Here is a 15913-nt window from a genome sequence, read left to right on the forward strand (position 1 = left end):
GGAAGGAAGGAAGGAAGGAAGGAAGGAAGGAAGGAAAACTCTTCTACTTAAGTTTCAAGTCCCCATTTTAGCTTCTCTTTTTTTCCTCAGAAAGCACAAGATTCCTAGATGTTTATCTGTTTCTCTTCAATGATTTCCTCTTAGTTACGAAAACTAAGCGCAACAAAAAGGTAAAATGCTGCTATTTCAAAATATGTTTCTAAACAAGTTTGCTAAATGAGTTTAGAAATATTTCTAAATAAATTGTGGTAAAAATATAAAATATTCTTTTACATCAGGCTGAATCTTTTCCTCTAAAAAAATGAAGGCACTATAAAATATTGACATTTTTAGTCATAAAGCTCTGAATTAAATAAATAAATAAATAAAACAAAAAAATGCGAGTTGCATTTCTCAAGGATGTCAAAAGAGGAATACATTTTTAGAACAACTTAATCTATATACTTGCAAGCTAAGTCCCAGAAGCCACAGGACTTTGCCTGACCTGCCTAAGCAAAGGAACTCAAAACATCTTTGTCCATTTTGGCCCGTTCCTTTACTGAATTGGCCACCACAACAAAAACAGCTAGAGTAGGACCCCTCTGAACTGTCTACTGTCTTGTGTCGAGGTGGTATTCAACACTCATTCTGATTTGAAAGCTCACATTATTTCTGAGAAATAATGATTTGGGGGTGGAGATGAGAGGGAGCCCTGATCTCTCAGTGTCTACCTATATAAAAAGTGTAGAAACCAAACATGTATGCAACTGGCATCACAGACAAAATGAGTCAACTAAGAGCTAGAGCTGCAAAATCTCTATAGGGAATAGGGATTTTTTTCACATTACATAAGTATTATTTGTTACTATTATTGGTGGTGTTATTTTTACTACCCATTAAGCCACTGATCTGTTGCTGGTCCCCAAAAGGCTTTCTGTCTAATTTACTATTTCACAATCTGTTTCCTGAATGGTGTGTTTGAGTGGTATCAGATAGGGAAGTTTCTCTAAGGCTCCCAGACATCCACTCGCAGAAGTGGGAAGAGAAATGCAGTGTCTTCAACAGTTAGAGACATCTAATGTTGCTTTATTCCATTCATTTCTTTACCAAGTGACTAGCCTTGCATAGATAAGATCATGAGACTAGCTATCTCATATCTTTTAATAAACTAAGCTTCTACATGGCATGTTGGTTAGTTGAGCTAAATCTTTAAGCAATAAAATGATACCCATTAATCAATCTATGAATAGCTAATTGGTGGTTGGGGAGGGAATGGGTGTACAAGAATATTAAGAGTCACAGTTTCGGAATTTGTATGACTTCCCATTATAAGTTACTCAGACTAGCGTGTCTGAACAAGCCAAGTTCTGAAAAATCTCTACCCCCTTCAAAAAACCTTAATGCTTGCATAGCTGACCTTCATGTCAATTAATGGTCAAATCAGAGTATATGAATTAATGGCAGCCCATGTCGGACATGTAATAAACTGATATTCTGGTTTTATGCATCACAAGTTGATTCCTAAAGTAAGAAATGGTATCAGTTTACATGCCTCTTTGCTATTTTATGTACAATTTATACCATGCAGGTCACAATTTTTAATTTTTACCCCCTTTTGAAAAAAATCATCATGTGCTCAAAGCAATTTCAATTATTTATAAATTCTGGAGCATGGAATCTATTTAGAATTCAGTATTAGATCCCAGGCATACAGTTGGCTGAAGTGAGGCCCCCTTTCTCATTCATCGAACTCAATACTATAGAGAGATTAAGATACTAGGAATGAAGAACTTACCATTGAGGTGAGGGCGATTTAATAAAATGTTTCCCAGTTATGGATATCAACCATTATTTATTCAGATAATGAAACTTGGAGATCAGAAACACTTTGCTGCTGGACATGGTGGCTCACTCCTGTAATCCCAGCACTTTAGGAGGCTGAGATGGGAGGATCACTTCAGCCCAGGGATTCAAGACTAGCCTGGGCAACATAGTGAGATCCCATCTCTACAAAAAAATGAAAAACAAAATTAGCAGGGCATGCATGGTGGTGTATGCCTGTAGTCCCAGCTACTTGAGAGGCTGAGATGGGAGGATCACTTGAATGTAGGAGGTTGGGAGTGCAGTGAGCTGAGATCGCACCACTGCGCTCCAGCCTGGGTGACAGAGTGAGACCCTGTCTCAAGAAAAAAAAATTTTAATAATAATAATAATAAAATGAACACTTTGGTATAAATCACTATGCTTTGGGGAGATGCTTTTCAAGATCCAGAAAGAGGAGTAAAACTTTAGGCAATAATAGATTTTAGGCAATTGTTTCTCAGAATCTATTTGCTTACAGATGCACTTTAGATAAGTGTGCCAATATTTATTTCCTGTTTATTACATTATTTTTCTTGTTAATTTCAGAAACTTGGAGGCTCAGACCCCGGTTTAATGTGTCCTTCTCTTACTCCTGAGTTGCAAGCAGTAATAAAAGAGGGTGGTTCATGTACAGTACTCGATCAGCCTATTCCACTAGATAGGTTGGTAGTCAAAAGTATTGAACCACTCCATGTGTCAGGTATGTGTCTGTTTTCATTATTCAGCTCATCTGTTTGCCATCACAGAGTTTTATGTTGGCCTTTCTTGGTAGCAGGACATAAATCCAATTTAAGTCTTCATAAAAACAAGACTGTGTTCCTATGTGTCTATATATCTTTCACTCTATGAATTAGTTATGGTGTTCAGTGCTTGAGTGATAGCTCTGTTACTTGCTAGTTGTATGACCTTAGACAAGGCACTTCAGTTTTCTAAGCCTTGGCAAAATAGGGATAATAATATCTATTTCAGTGAGTTTCTATGAAAATTAAATAGCAAATGTGATGCATTCAATAAATGATAGTTGCTACTAATATTGTTATTACAGTATCATCATTAATACTATTGCTATTATTAAAACACTGAGAAACCATGACCAGATATGCAAGAGTAAGATATTTTATTACACTCTATTAAAATAATTATGCCATATATATATTCATATATATACACACACATATACATATGCATGTATCTACATGACACATGCATCAGAAATATATATCATTTTTAATCTTTTATTCAAGTATTTCTTGAGTGTCTCCTGAGAGCCAAGAACTCAGCAGGCCCTGCAGATACAAAGATGAATAAGGAACAGACATTGGCCTTGGGGAGCTCTTAGAATAATGAAAGATCACTAAATCCTCTGTCAGAAAAGCCCTGGGACTCTGAGTTACTCAAGGACATTTCAGTCTACTCAGGGCTTGAGTGGGCGGCAGTGTTCAGGAGGAAGCAGACACCACTCTGCCTTGGCTAGAGGCTCCTAGACCAGCTGAGGCCAGGCAGGTGGGGACTGACTTCCTGTAACCATGGGAGGGGCTGGAAAAGAGAAAGCGCTCACCATCCCCCTCAATTCCCACTCCAGCAGCCAAGCCCAGAGCTTCAGTGATGAGCGTAGGACTGACTCATACATAATAGAGAAACCTTAAAGAGTGAATGAATGAATACACAAACAACAGTAGCAAATACTTACATAGTTATGCTACATAGCTAAGTTATATATTTAAATGCCAGCCGGGTGCAGTGGCTCATACCTATAATCCCAGTACTTTGGGAGGCCAAGACAGTAGGATTGCTTGAGGCCAGGATGGGCAACATAGTGAGACCCAGTCTCTTATTAAAAAAAGAAAAAATAGGCTGGGTGTGGTGGCTCACGCCTGTAATCCCAGCACCTTGGGAGGCCAAATTGTGCAGATCACCTGAGGTCGGGCATTTGAGACCAGCCTGACCAACATGGAGAAACCACATGTCTACTAAAAGTACAAAATTAGCCGGGTGTGGTAGCGTACACCTGTGATCCCAGCTACTCGGGAGGCTGAGGCAAGAGAATCACTTAAACCCAGGAGGCAGAGGTTGTGGTGAGCCAAGATCGAGCCATTGCATTCAGCCTAGGCAATGAGAGTGAAACTCCATCTCAAAAAAAAAAAAAAATAGTGAAATACAGCAGCACACACTTGTATTCCCAGCTACTCAGGAGGCTAAGGCTGGAGGATGGCTTGAGCTCAGGAGTTCAAGGTTGCAGTGAGCTATGATTGCTACTGCACTCCAGCCTGGGTGACGGAGTGAGACTCTGTCTCTAAAAATAAAAATAAATAAATTGTAAAAATTTTGATGCCTTACATGTATTAACCCATGAATTAATATAACCTCTCTCTCCAAGAGCAGAAGGGAAGCCTGTATCCAGAAAGATAGCTTCTGCCTCCTGTATCCATTCTTTCTATTTTCAGTAAGATCTGATGAAAGGTAACAGGGCAGACCTTAAAGCCCCTTGTATTTGACTTCACTGGGCTTCTGCCTCCTGTATCCATTCTTTCTATTTTCAGTAAGATTTGATGAAAGGTAACAGGGCAGACCTTAAAGCCTCTTGTATTTGACTCCACTGGGACCAAAGTCTATGCAGGCCAAAATCTGCCAAGCCAGACAGTGGTTCAGGAGCAAGCCACAAAAGGTTTGCTTTTGTGTCTTGGTTGCAAAACCTTTGCTTGGTGAGTGTGCTAACTTTCAGTGTGAGCCTCTTAACTGCCCAAGGGATGGCAGAAGAATGTAGATAAAATAAAACTTCAGTATGTGGCGGCTGGAAATCACTTCTGTTCTGTAATTTGTTTAGTTTACTTTTTCATGGGGAAAAGTATCATAGTAGAGGGCATCCTGTGCTAGGAATTTATTCTACTACAGTGGCTATAGTTATAGATTACTATAGATTGGCTATATTTATAGTTAGAGATTGTGGCCTGACACATAGACTTGAGTAAAGGAAGGTGCCAGAACACCCATGAGGAAGAGGAAGCAGCTCAGCTGAGGGTTCAGTGTAGTCACAACCTGCCAACTTTAAGACTTGAACTTTATAGGAAATCTGACATCACTGGATTACCTTGAAAGATGCATGTTTTTTCTCCTCTATTTCTTTTTTTTTTAATTAAAAAATCTTTTTAAAAACATTATGCTTCTGGGAACAGGCGCAGTGGCTCATGCCTGTAATCCCAGTACTTTGGTAGGCCGAGGCAGGCTGATCACTTGAGGTCAGGAGTTCAAGACCAGCCTGGCCAACATGGTGAAAAAATCCAAAAAAAGTTAGCCAGGCATGGTGGCACACATCTGTAATTCCAGCTACTTGGGAGACAAAGGCACGAGAATCACTTAAACCCAGAAGGCAGAGGTTGCAGTGAGCCAAGGTCACACGACTGCACTCTAGCCTGGGTGATGGAGTGAGATTCTGTCTCAAAAAGCAAAAACAAAAACAACTATGCTTCCACCGTTTTATTTTCTGATTTTAATTACCATCTCTTGTTCCTTTTAAAAATATTTTTCTCATTCCTCGGGCCTATTAACTTGACTAATTAGATACAGTACATGAGGCAGAGTAGCTATAGAGTAGGAAAAAGTAAATGAGGACAAGAGAGAGATTGAGCTCTGGAGTGAAAGACCTAATTCCAAATCCTGGCTATATCATTTATAAGCTCTGTGACCTTGGAAAAATTAATTTGTTTCCTATTTACAAGCAGGAATTAGCTGACCTATCTCATAGGGTTTCTATGTAGAGAAAAAACATAGTATGGTGCCCAGTACATAGAAAATGCTTTTAAAATGGTGTCAATTATTGTATTAGAACGTCAGTGAAAAAAGAGCTATTCCTGCCGATATATGATACTCTCTCCGAATTGTATTTTACAGGCCTAGCTTAGCAGGTCCTTTTATTTATCAAGTCCCTTGTACCCATACTACAAACCAAATGGAGCAAGGATGCCTGGAATAACTTAGAAGTACAATTTCAGTTTTTGAGGAAAACGAATTCCAGAAACAGCCAAGAATAACAACCTGGTCTTTAAAGCCTCACTTGCTACAGGGAATTTATAAGGCAAAGAATTATAGAGTAAAACAAACGCAGCCAGCTTTTTTTTTCCCCCAGAAAGTCATTTTAATAGGTTTAAGTCCTCTCACTGAAGAGAAGCTGGACAGAATTTTATGACCTCTCCTTAACAGACTTTATTTGTTGTAGTAGAATTTAGGAATTAGGATGTTTAGATTGTTATGAGTATAATCTGTGATACTGGGGTAGTTCTTGCAGTTAAGAAAATAAGTATTGACCGGGTGTGGTGGCTCACACCTGTAACCCCAGCACTTTGGGAGGCCAAGGTGGGTGAATCACCTGAGGTCAGGAGTTTGAGACCAACCTGTTCAACATGGTGAAACCCCGTCTCTGCTAAAACTACACAAAATTAGCTGGGCATGGTGGTGGGTGCCTGTAATCCCAGCTACTTGGAGGCTGAGGCAGGAGAATTTCTTGAACCCGGGAGGCGGAGCTTGCAGTGAGCTGAGATCGCACCACTGCACTCCAGCCTGGGTGACAGAGCAAGACTCTATCTCAAAAAAAAAAAAAGAAAAAAGAAAAAGAAAGAAAGAAAGAAAATAAGTATCTTATTCACTGGATTCTGAAAGAAGCCCAACCCTTCTCAGATAAGCCTGAGTTAAACTAACTCCAACAAATACAAATAGTGACAGCAGACAAGCATCAGCTTAATGATCAGCAAGAATATGTCACTTGCTCACTTTTTCTCTTCTCTGAAGTACTTGATATGGGCAGGAGACAGCCCTGGCCTGTTTTTGTTTGTTTGTTTGTTTCTAAACACTGACTATAGAAAGAATGTACAGGGTCGGGCGCCAGTGGCTCATGCCTGTAATCCCAGCACTCTGGGACGACAAGGTGGGCAGTTCACGAGGTTAGGAGTTTGAGACCAGCCTGTCCAACATAGTGAAACCCCGTCTCTATTAAAAACATAAAAAGTTAGCCAGGCATGGTGGCGGGCACCTGTAATCCCAGCTACTCAGGAGGCTGAGGCAGGAGAACCCGCATGAACCTGGGAGGCGGAGGTTGCAGTGAGCCGAGATCCCGCCAGTGCACTCCAGCCTGGGCGACAGTGCAAGACTTCGTCTCAAGAAAAAAAGAAAAGAAAAAAAGAATGTATAAGCTTCAGAACTGTGTTGTATTAATAATTCAAAGAAGAGACTTACATTTTAAAAGAGCTCCTGCTATATTAAAAAAAGAAATGTGCTCTCCCACTATCTCCCGTCTTTTGAGACCAGCTAGAAAATGACGGAACAGGCTCTTTTGCAAACACAGAAACCATGCCAACGTCTCTTTTTGTTTTGTTTTACATTTCACCCAGTTTGGTGGATGCTGGATTTTATTTGAGTGGTTTTTGACTTTTCTGGGCCTGAAGTATTCAGGTGGTTTTGTATTTTTGCCACGTCTTAATTTGTTTATAAACCTTGGTTGGATGTGACTTCCCTTTAAACACAAAAATAAAATTTTTTAGAGGGGTGGTGAGGAAGAAAAAAGAAAATATTATATTGTTTTGTATATTTTTATTTATATTTTCACACACACACAAATCTACCTCACACGCTTAGCTTGTTCTATGAGGAGGGGCCCATTTCCCATTACTTAAGCCATAGTTGCATTTCATCAAGTATCAGACGTCATGAGCTGAAGAAGAAAGGGTTTTTATAGTAGAGTGGGTTTTATTTGGACATAGTAGTGGGGTCTTGGCATTTAAACAAAATTTAAAAAAATTTATAACCTACATAAACCTCCCACCCTCATTAAAACAAAAACAAGCCAAATAGAAAACAAACCTTAGGTTCTTGTACTAAGAAATTGTTTGGATTTCATATGAAATGATTTGGCTTTTTGTCTTTGTAATATCTTTTTCTAGTCTTTGGGCTGAGAAATGCTTTTCTCATACAACACGAAAACAGATATCGACAGTGTATAGCAGCATTCTTATTACAAGCCCAAACGGAAAACATCAAAGTATGTATTTTAATGTTGTGGGTCTTTGATTCTTCAGAGTTTACATAAGCTCACCCCCAGCCTCTTAAGTAACAGTGAATAAAAGTTTTGTATATTTCTCTCACCCTCTTGGGAAGGGCAGATTTGGGAGAACGGGAGGGATACATCTAGTCCATATAATGCTCAAAAGCCTCAGTATTTACAATTTCCTCACACTTGCAGGGTTGAGGAACAATTTCCTCACGCTTGCAGAGTTCTCCTCCTGGAGAAGCTCAAGAGCTGCCTGAGTTCTGCGGTTTCTGTAGGAAATGGGGGAAGAATTGATTTGGATTGCATGATGAACTTTTAAGATGCTCCAATCAATTTCCTAAGTGCATATAATAGGATATTAGCTTAAGGAGCGCCTGGTGCAATAACGATCTGTGTCAAGTCAGCTTGTCAACCTTTGAAAAACTGCCATTGTTTTTACAGCTATGGAGTTGAAAGAGCAGTTGCCTGACTCTGGTTTCTCTATCTTAGAAGTTTCTATTTTTGAATTTCCCCTGGTAGGCTTTCATCATAGCCACAATGTGGCCAGACAATAAATGCAATACTCAATTTCCTGGGTCACTGCCCTCAGTCTCTTTTAAATTATACTACAGGTTGAGAACTTGTTTCCACAGAGAATGAATATTCCAGCAATGCCACGTTCAAACTACGTATATTCTCAGTACTCATTTTTCTAATGAGTTATCATTGACTATGGTTTGATTACTCATAACTGTTATCCAACGTGCATATCATACTCATTTAGCCCATCTGCATTTTCCTGCATGATGAGAAGTATTTATATTAGATGTAAGAAAGAAAATATGCAAATGTTTCATTAGTCTTCAGTTTTAAAGAGCTGGTCAATAAATATAGCAGAAAAAGCCCAAATATGTGAGAAATTGTCAGCTTAACATTCTAATCTCTATTTATGTATTTTTTTTCTTTTTTCAACAGAAAACATGGATGGCACAAATAACAACTGCAATTTCTTGCTTTACCAAGAGTCAGGAAACCAAGAAAATATCTTTATTCACATTGCCCGCTGAATCCTCTGAAATTTAGGGACCTAAAATAAGTGGCATGCCTTTTTAGAAGATTAGGGTTTAAGTTATTATTTCATTCAAACTTTTGTAACACTTAGCTAGTGATAAGCTAGAAGGAAATTTGCATTTTAAAGAAGTTCCAGAATTTGAAAATTTGAGCTAGGAAAATCCTCAGTATAGAGGAGTAATGACTGCAACAAATTTGAACTCTGAGGAATTTCTTGACAGATATATACTGACATCCAGATTACCTTCTAATGCTTCCGTCAAGTTTGTAAGAGGTGTGAGTGAAGAAAGGTGCTACTTTGTAAAGGGTGAATCATCAGATAAATGGAGTATCAGAAGGAAAACAATGTCCACTGCTTGTATCCAATATGAACTCCAGCATCTTACTTTGTGTGTATCTATAAAATAATGAAACCAATTTTCCTTCATGGCTTGTCAATCAGTCTTAACTGCTTTATAGTCCTGCCTCAAACACAATGATAGTTCTTTAGATACAAAGCTTGATTGTTCTTTTAATATACAAAGCGATAAATAAGGAGTACATTTTAATAGCAGTTTTAAAATTCCTATTCTCAAACTCCTCTCAGGTATTCTTTATAGTACTCTAACGTGGAAGTAGAAAACCCCAAAGACTAAATTCCATTACTTTAAGATGGGGGCGGGGATATCTGGCTTTCACCAGTTAACCCTTTTGCATGGCTTTTCTTGGCCTGTTGTGAAGTGTACAGATTTTCATAGACATAGTAAGGTATCTGTCTCTTAACTTTATTTTTTGAAGAATGATGGTGTTTGCCATAAAAATACTTTCTGGTTTTGATTGGTGTGTGTGTGTGTGTGTGTGTGTGTGTGTGTGTGTGTGTGTGTTAGCACAGTACAGTCACTTAATTTAATCTGGCAGGACTTCAAATTTCTTCAGAATTTTTATCATGAAAGGCAGTTTGAATAATTATTATATTATCATGACAGGATATATACCATTACCTACATTCAAGGAACTAGTTCTTAGGGTCAGATTATTGCATCAAATGGAAGTCCACAAACTTCCATTTCAGGCTCATACCTTTTGCAATTTGCAAAGTGAAAGTAGTAAATTTATCAAATTTGGCTGCAAGGCAACTGAAGCCTTAGCTGATTTTGTTAAGCTAAAGAATGGGATAGAGAGGATAATATTTGGGCAAGTCATGTGCACAGTAATTCCTTGAGGAAGGTGAAATTTCACCATGCAAACAAAGCAGTAAAGACAAGTGCAGCAGAAAGGCTTTTGTACAAGGCAAGCACTATTAGAATGGAGACTAATAATCTCTTTATAATAATGTCAGACATTTAATAGAAGAAAAAAATAAAAGGAAAATCTAGAGGATGGTAACTATTGTTAATAGCTAAGAATAAATGAGGTGCGGGGAAGGCAAAGGGGAGAATAGACTTCAAGTGAATTTCTAGAGATGGCATCTGGATGGGACTAAAAGCAGTTATGTCCAGGAAAAGACAATATAGTATGCAAGAGAGGATTTTATAAAGAAATTTCTGGCTGAAAAAAAATTTTTAATTAACACTCATCTTGCATATTTTTTAGATATAAACCAACCTCGGAGGTGAGCAGTGGACTAAGATGAGGTACTTCTCAAATTCCTGTAGTCCCATGAATCCAGCAACCACAGACTTACTTACATGTATAAATGTAGTTTTCTCCCTCTGAATCTCATTAAAGGGAGAGATAGACCGACTAAATTAACAAAATATGTAAAACAGCTCAAGAATACGCTGCACATAAACTGGAATTCTATAAAGCTCACAAAATAACATGTCTAATATACAATATATTAGATGCTTGAGGATATGCACATTAAACTCTTCAGAGGGTTTAGAATGAAGCACATTCAAATGAAGGGGTCGTGGGGGTCGGAACAAAAACCTTTCTAGAACCGTGGCTCCCAGGAAGAAAAACAATGGCACATTGGGCCTTCCAAAAAGTATCTTTGGGGATGGGAAGGAGAAAAAAAAAATAAAATTTTTAAGTATCTTTATGAAATAAGGGATTAATTACATATTTTTATATTTGTTTTTAGTTTTGTTAATTCTCTACAATATTAAATGGAATGTCTAAAACAAAATGGCATTAATAATTTCTCGAGATCAGGAATTTAATTACTATTCTAAATTGAACAACATTAAAACACCACTGTCTATATCCAAGTGCAAAGTCCTAATATTCTGTAAATAAATTAATGCAAAATGGTTAATATAGTGTTCTCTCTTTTGTTAGACAAAACAATTTATAGTCACAGAATACAACTAGTTTAGAAAGAAATGTTTTTTAATATAATATTTAAACATATTAAAAAAACAAAAGCAACAATTCAATAAGGATCCTTCCACTGTTCTTTATACAGATTTAAATGCTGTCCTGTACTTTATCAGTTACATTTATAATTAATAACCTTCCAATCACTGAGTTTAGAAATTGCAGTATTTACTGAGCTAACCTTTCTCACAAAATAAGGCACAACTACATGATCACAAGTAGTAAACACAGTACAAATAATGAACCCAAAAACTAAATGAGAAAATGTTCATGCAAAAGTATCTACAGAAGTTATGAATATATGATCCAGTTCAAGAAATTACAGAATGTCATATACACAACTGCATTGTGTTACAATAAATTTATTACTTCTACACAGAAAGAACTTAGTGACTTCTAATTCTATTTTATACAATTTTACATCAATTTAGTAAGTTTATGCACAATATTCACATCTGCAACAATAACAAATTGATCATTAAAATTCGGGCTAAGGGCAATTAAGACACGATAATGTGTGGCACGTGATAATTACAGAATACCATTCATCAAGCTCATGTCTAGGAATACTATAATGGTGGCACATTTAAATTTTATGGATCAAATCATCCATGGTTTTACAGCCAAAGTGCATTTTTAAAAAAAAACTCCTATAGTCAAACAGGTCATGAATATCAAAATATAAGATCATAATTTGCTCTCTACTTAAAAGCTAAACATTTTTATGCAAATGTAAGGTTAAAAAAAAGTGGCTTTAAAGTTCTCAAAACTATATAAAATAATCATAAAGACTTTTTAAGAGAGGTGGGAAAAGAACAAATTTGGCAGTTACTATTTAACATTACTGTCAGGAAACTATTAAAGTAGATAATTCCACATTAAGAGGTAGTTGAACAAAATGTTATTTATACACTGCATTGAGGTTTTTGTGTTTGTTTCCCTCATTTTTTCTTCAAAGGAACAAATCATATACCAGCAGCTTTGTCTTCTTTCTATTAAAAAAAAGTCTGTAGGTATAGTTTATTGTACACTAACCCAGCAAGACTTAATTTTAACTCACATTCTGTGCCGGGGTTTGGAATTTACTAACATTATGTCAATGTGCTTTTCATTAAAGCCAAGAGCAGTACATGCCAGCTCTAACTCACTGACAAATAATAGTACCAGCAAACATGTAAAATGTACAGCCAATAAGGACTTCAAAGATGACTTTTTAATTAAAAGGAAAAAAATTAAAATTTTTGTTTTCAAAACACATTAAATTGGGGAGAGTTCGTAGCAAAAAATGTTGGGTTTCATTTATATTATCAGTATAGTAGTCTATGGTAGGTAAATTACTTGGGACTTATGAAATTAGTTAGATAAAAATGAGAAAATCATTCAAACACCTATATATGGTTACTTGTCTTACAATTTTTTTTGTGAATATGTTGGGGGTAAAGTGGAGACAGACAGAAGGCCTGGAGGGTGTCCAATTAGGAGACAAAGTGAACAAATATTCAAACCCAGATTTCTCATGGAATTTTATTATCTCCAAAAAAGACAGTGGTGCTGTGACCATCTGTGTTTTTCCAGCACACTTATTATTTATATGCAAAATTATAGAATTAAAACTATTTGGAAGGATTTATAAGTATATAAAACTGCATAAATAGTTCAGTTTATATTATCCAACTATTATTTTTAATAAAGAGCCACTGTATTTCTTCATTATATATGCTCAAGGATGTATGTCTATCCAAGTCCAGGAACTTAATCGATGTTCTTAATAGCTAATGACAACAGGGTTTACTAAAAATTTTTTTTAAATAATTAAACAAATACGTAGTGATCTCTTTCAGTTTACATACATTGTAGGTATAGCATAAATATAATTTCATTTCAGAATATTTGAAAGCAAATGTATATTATAAACTAGTATAAATGAAATATTAACTACTGTTATAAAATGATTGCACTGAATGAATGTATAACTACATTTCTTCTCTAGAAAGATTAATAAACCAATATTAATAACTTCTCTCTTGAGATGTTTTACAATTTTCCAAATTAATAAGACTATGCTAAATTAAAGTTCGATCCCATTGTTCAGCATACAAATAAGCTAATTCTTAATTATCCTTATGGTGCTTACCCATGCTGTTTTAGTTTTTATTGTAACTCTGGGATTCCTAAATATATTTGTTTTTGGTGACACTCTATTTCTAGGTGTTAGTTACTTAAAGGGAATTTCACAACAGTAAAATTGGGAACAGTTGATATGGAATACCAAATTCAGAACCATTTTAACTTTAAGTCAATTTTACAACTTTTAAAAATTCTTCCCAATAGGGAATAAGAATAGAAAGTAAAATATTTAATGTCTTCTTACCATTTTATATTTTGTTTTCACCAATAAGACCACAGCAATATTAGTTACTAGCTTTAAGATGCAAAATTATAAAACAAATACATGAAGCTGACCTATGCTTGAAAAGGTTAAACCAAATAAAGGAAAAAATCAGATCTATATAAAAAGCAAACTCAGGTTCCTGAAGATGCTAGAGAGACAAAATAAGGGTATGATATGAAGGCTGATCTCAAAAGACTTCCCACTTACAAGAAACCGAGAATAAGAACATTATACAATGTTTATTATTCATCCTCCAACTGAGGGCTAGGGTAAGAAGCTTTCTAAGATTCTAAATGGACAATATGTGGGAGTTTAAGAAAGAGACAGAAAAAGACAAAAAGAAAAATTAACCCTATTCTTTGAAATACAACCTCAGATAACCATAAGTAAGCAAACTGATTTTACACCGGTTTTTATAAAATCCACCCAAGAAAATTTAATTAATATTGTTAAAACAAAAACCATTTTTGAATTCATGGTTACTACATATTTTAAGATAACTGTATTGAGAACACTCAAGTAGTAAATTCATAACATAACAATGCAACTGAGCTATGAACCTACATATAAGAGAAAAGGGTAGAGGAAATGTTACAGTTCTGTGCGTAACTTCACAAAGAGAATATTTAATATAATTAATGTGCTATTGTGCAACAAAAACAGCAACAAGTGATATCATCCATGTACATTTTTGTACATTAAATTTAGGAGAAAGAAGTAAGCTATGGAATTGCATTCTTCATTTGTGAATAATGAAATTATATTAAAAAAATACATTGCTATTTTCTGTCCAAAGTTTATTTACATTTCATTGGCTAATTCTAAACTTGGCATGAAAGCTATTCCAGGGGCTAAATGGGAAAAAAGTAATGAAAGATGATAAGGCCAAGTCTCACAAAAATAGAAGAGTTTTACTTGATATCCACAACATTCCAAAATATACTAATTCCTATTTGGTCTAGTATTGCAACCAATGTCCAAACCAAATAGTAGTCCAAGACCTCTATTAAGTACATTTATTAAAAATCTAATGTTAGTGTAATATTACTCTGAAGTTGTAACAACCCATTATCCTTGCAAGTCATTGAAACATGCATCACAGACACGAACAGGCTTCTTGGAAGAAGGAGTTAAGGCATTTTTGGCTGAACATTCAGCACAGAAGATATTTCCACATTGTCGGCAGTGATGCTGTAAATGACAAAATTTAAACAATTTTAAGAATAAAAACTATACCAAAAGTATTATGAAACTATATGAATACCACCAACTACATTGTGAAGGTACATTAGCATTAGAAATATTTAATGATATAATGTTTCAATATGTTAACTTAATCTCTTTGTTATAATTAAATTGAATGCTTCCTGTTTATCAAACACTATGCTAAACATTTTATATAGAATTTATCATGGAACTCTCAAAAGAACCAGAGGAGGCATTTAAAAAGTGTTTATAAAGTATCTCTATCCAATGAAAAACTATTCCTAATTCCCAAATGTTTCAGGCACTAATGTCTCCAATAGAAATATAAACTGAAGTCATAACACAATGGTAGTATTTAGAATATATTTTAAAAATACCTCTGCTTTTTCTTCCTTTAAAGAACCCAATGATTACTAAAACATGAGTTTAATGTTGGCGCACTGGTTCAGAAAATGATTGTCCCAGACAGTAACTAAGTTGGAAGACAAAGACTGAATTTAAAAGTAAAATTCAAACACATATGCTAAACAGAAGCTAGACTGCATGAAGTTTAGTTATTCTGTTGTTGTTAAAGTTTACTGATAAAGAGAAAATTATTCGATCAAATGAAGGACTATTTTGATGGTTAAAACATTAATTATCAGTGAGAAATGAAATCCAGAAACATAGTTATATGAACAAAAGTATTTACCCGTCTCACTGTTACTGAAAAGCCTTTCCCACAGGCCATACAGTTTTGTACTTCATTGTCTTCGGCCCACTTTCTATTCAATGCTTGTGTATGTTTGATCTGTTTTTCAAAAAAGTATTGACATATTTATTATAGTACTCAACATTTTAAAGAATGCTAGATTATTTCTAACTTGCTGCCAGAGTTCTATGAAATTTTGACAATATGACCCATGAAATAAAATTTTAAAAAATCAGAAATACACTGGTCAGCTTCTATTGTCAAAAGTAGCTATATTCATAAATCTGAATGACCAAATAAAATTCATAGAATTTTATTCCTGAAACATCTTGCTAACCTTTGCTGATTTCCAATCCATTCTAAACATAATCATGAATCTTTCCTGGTAACTCTG

At 35.5% G+C, this 15913-nt stretch overlaps 2 protein-coding genes across 2 annotated transcripts in view; one reads left to right on the forward strand and one right to left on the reverse strand.

Annotated features, from left to right (window-relative positions):
• PLEKHG7 (pleckstrin homology domain containing, family G (with RhoGef domain) member 7) overlaps positions 1 to 10952 on the forward strand; it is a 50329-nt gene extending 39377 nt beyond the window's left edge. Inside the window, exons 12-15 of the mRNA XM_011933760.1 lie at positions 91 to 170; positions 2389 to 2542; positions 7773 to 7870; positions 8834 to 10952. Of these exons, the coding sequence (XP_011789150.1) occupies positions 91 to 170; positions 2389 to 2542; positions 7773 to 7870; positions 8834 to 8941 (440 nt within the window). The 3' untranslated portion in view covers positions 8942 to 10952. The remainder of the gene's footprint in view (positions 1 to 90; positions 171 to 2388; positions 2543 to 7772; positions 7871 to 8833) is intronic.
• An 8-nt stretch (positions 10953 to 10960) lies between these two features.
• The window catches only part of EEA1 (early endosome antigen 1), a 170076-nt gene continuing 165123 nt past the window's right edge, over positions 10961 to 15913 (reverse strand). Inside the window, exons 28-29 of the mRNA XM_011933771.1 lie at positions 15520 to 15618; positions 10961 to 14813 (exon numbers count right to left, since the gene is read on the reverse strand). Coding sequence (XP_011789161.1) covers positions 14691 to 14813; positions 15520 to 15618 — 222 coding nt within the window. The 3' untranslated portion in view covers positions 10961 to 14690. The remainder of the gene's footprint in view (positions 14814 to 15519; positions 15619 to 15913) is intronic.

Source organism: Colobus angolensis, unplaced genomic scaffold, assembly GCF_000951035.1.
Source record: "Colobus angolensis palliatus isolate OR3802 unplaced genomic scaffold, Cang.pa_1.0 Scaffold10, whole genome shotgun sequence".
NCBI classification, from domain to species: Eukaryota; Metazoa; Chordata; class Mammalia; order Primates; family Cercopithecidae; genus Colobus; species Colobus angolensis.